General features: G+C 45.3%; 1 protein-coding gene across 1 annotated transcript in view; it reads right to left on the reverse strand.

Annotated features, from left to right (window-relative positions):
- GPR26 (G protein-coupled receptor 26) overlaps nucleotides 1-2,500 on the reverse strand; it is a 45,435-nt gene that overhangs the window by 2,520 nt on the left and 40,415 nt on the right. Inside the window, exon 6 of the mRNA XM_006143966.1 lies at nucleotides 1,446-1,625. Within this exon, the coding sequence (XP_006144028.1) occupies nucleotides 1,446-1,625 (180 nt within the window). The remainder of the gene's footprint in view (nucleotides 1-1,445; nucleotides 1,626-2,500) is intronic.

Genomic DNA, 2,500 nt, shown 5'->3' on the forward strand with positions numbered 1-2,500 from the left:
AGTGGGGGGGGGGGGCAGGTAGTCTTGTTCACATTCCTCCTTAAATATCTGTGTTAACCACCAGAGTTTTTATGGAGTTCATTCAAGATGTATACTCTGTCTTTGTTCAAAAGCTTTGAAGCAGCACATTTGGGTTGATGACAAATTGATACTCAAAGATAAAACAGAATAGGTAACCACCTAAGACAAGGAGATAATGAGCTGATTTCTATTATCTAATGCTAAGCTATTTGGAAATCAAGGAAAATTGTTTGAAATATCTTACAATGAAAGAAAAAAATGCAAACTCATCTCTAGGAATAGGGCCTAACTCAAACTTAAACTCATCACAGGGTTCTTCGGTAAAAGACAATGATACAAGGGACCGCAGCTTGGAAGGCATGAATATTCATATCCCATGTGCCCCAGGGTGTCTCTCCTCTCCACAACAGCCACATTTCAGTAAGGAGTTTCTCAACAGAGGCCTTGGTAACTCCATCACAAAAGACAGCAGAGCCTAGAACAGAGCAGGAAACTGGATCCAAGTGAGTGAACCAGGGAGGAGACCTAAGTAGACTGCACCCTGAAAGCTGAATGGTGGGGACTGGAAGTAGGAGCTGTCCACAAAAAGGGCACATTGGTCAAGCTACCAGGGCCAAGCGGTAGGATGCATCAGATTCCATGAGTCATTGCTGTGAAGTAATGGTCAGGAAGCCAAACTGAAACTCAAGGACACAACTCAGCAGAAGCCTGGAAAACAGAATCTTGTGGTGATTAAGTTGAGTATAGGCAGATTTTGGAGACCACAGACTCTGTGCTGCTGGTCTGGTTGCACTAACTCCATCTATGTGTAAGCTGAGTCCTGGGCCATTGATCTGGGAGCTCAGCTTTGTCTTTGGAGTTTATGCCACAGAATCCCAGCCTGTGACCTGGGCACCATCTCTCACAGCCACTTATGGGTTTGATGGAAAGTCCTACCCCAAGTTCCTGCTTTAAGCTTCAGGTCACACTCACCTTGACTCCAAGCTAAGCTAAGATTGAAATCTTCCCCTGCTTCAATAAGTAATCCATTCTTCTTAGCATTCGATGTAGGAAAAAGAGAGAGAGAGAAAAAGAGAGAGAGAGAAAGTAAAGTGGAGCAAGACTAGAGGCTCTTCTTGAACTGCATACTTTCCAGGACCTCTTGCCCTCACTTCTGTCCATAGCTCTGAGCCCAGTGTCATTGGTCCTGACTCAACTCTTGGGAATGGCTCAGTTCCATGGACTCCAAGCCTGGCCACATGCTGGAACTACCTGGTTGCACATTGATGATGGAGGTACCAGGTCCCTCTGCAAAAGGGCTGATTGTGTATGTTTAGGACTGGCATCAGGAGACATGCTTTGGATGAGTATTCCAGATGATTCTCATATATGGTCATGTTTGGGAACTGCTGACCAAAAAGCTGAAGTTTGGTTCTACCACCTACCAGCTGATATTGTTGGCAAGAGCCTCTTCTCTTCTCTGGGCCATATTTTTCCCATCTGTAAAAGTGCTGTTGGTGATGTCTGTGGTCCAGTCTGTGTGTCCATAGGATGGACTAGCCAAACATCTACTCATCTGCTGTTCTTTCTTCCTGTTTCCATGGGGAGGTCTCCAGCAAGATGGCCTGAGAGTAGAAGAGAGCAGGCCAGCCTAGACCTGGAGTGTCTTAGTCCCTGCCCCACCTCTTAGGGTTTTAGCCGGGTCCCTTCCCCTATCTGAGCCTATTGGTTCAGGGTGAATCTCTGGAACTTGCGACACATAACCACCCCTTTATACTTCCTTTCCTGGATGAATTTTGCAGGGCAGAGAGCAGAACAGCCTAAAGTTAAGCCAAGCAACTTACCCTTCATGGCAGTGAGAACTCAGGACAGATTCTAGAATTATGAGAAATACATGTTTTTCTTTGTAAGTTACCCAGTCTGTGGTATTCTCTTATAGCAACGTGAATGGACTAATATGGAAGATAATTCTGCTATCTCCTGCTAGCAGCCTCTCTGGGGCACTGGGACGGTGTAAGTGGCTGAGGGAGAGTCTGCTCTGTATCCAATCTGACTCCAGGAGACCTTGACCCCCCACATACTTGAGACTGTCCAAAGCCTGGGTACAAGCCCATGTAAATCCCTAGCTCTGGTGGTCCCTCTATCTCCAGCTCTTTACTTTAGGCCCTCAGGAGCCAGGCATATCAGAATTTAGAGAATCCATAAAACATTTGCCCTGGAGCCCCAAATCTATGGAACTATCTTAGAGGAAAAGAGAAGCAGAAGCAGTTCTCTGAGGTAGAATCTTCCCATTCCCAATTTATATCCATTTCTCATCCCCGCCAACTTTTAGCACCCTCCCTACCCCATCTTACTTTGTGCTCCAAGCTTATTTCTTCACTTTGACATGGGTGAGGGGCTAATCTCAGTATTAACTGAAAAAAATCTGATTAAGAATTTCACACTAAAATAAAAGTGGCAATATCACATCTCCAGAGATTTTCAAACTGGGTTCCATAGA

The sequence above is a fragment of the Tupaia chinensis genome, unplaced genomic scaffold (assembly GCF_000334495.1).
Source record: "Tupaia chinensis unplaced genomic scaffold, TupChi_1.0 Scaffold000113_1, whole genome shotgun sequence".
Taxonomy (NCBI): domain Eukaryota; kingdom Metazoa; phylum Chordata; class Mammalia; order Scandentia; family Tupaiidae; genus Tupaia; species Tupaia belangeri.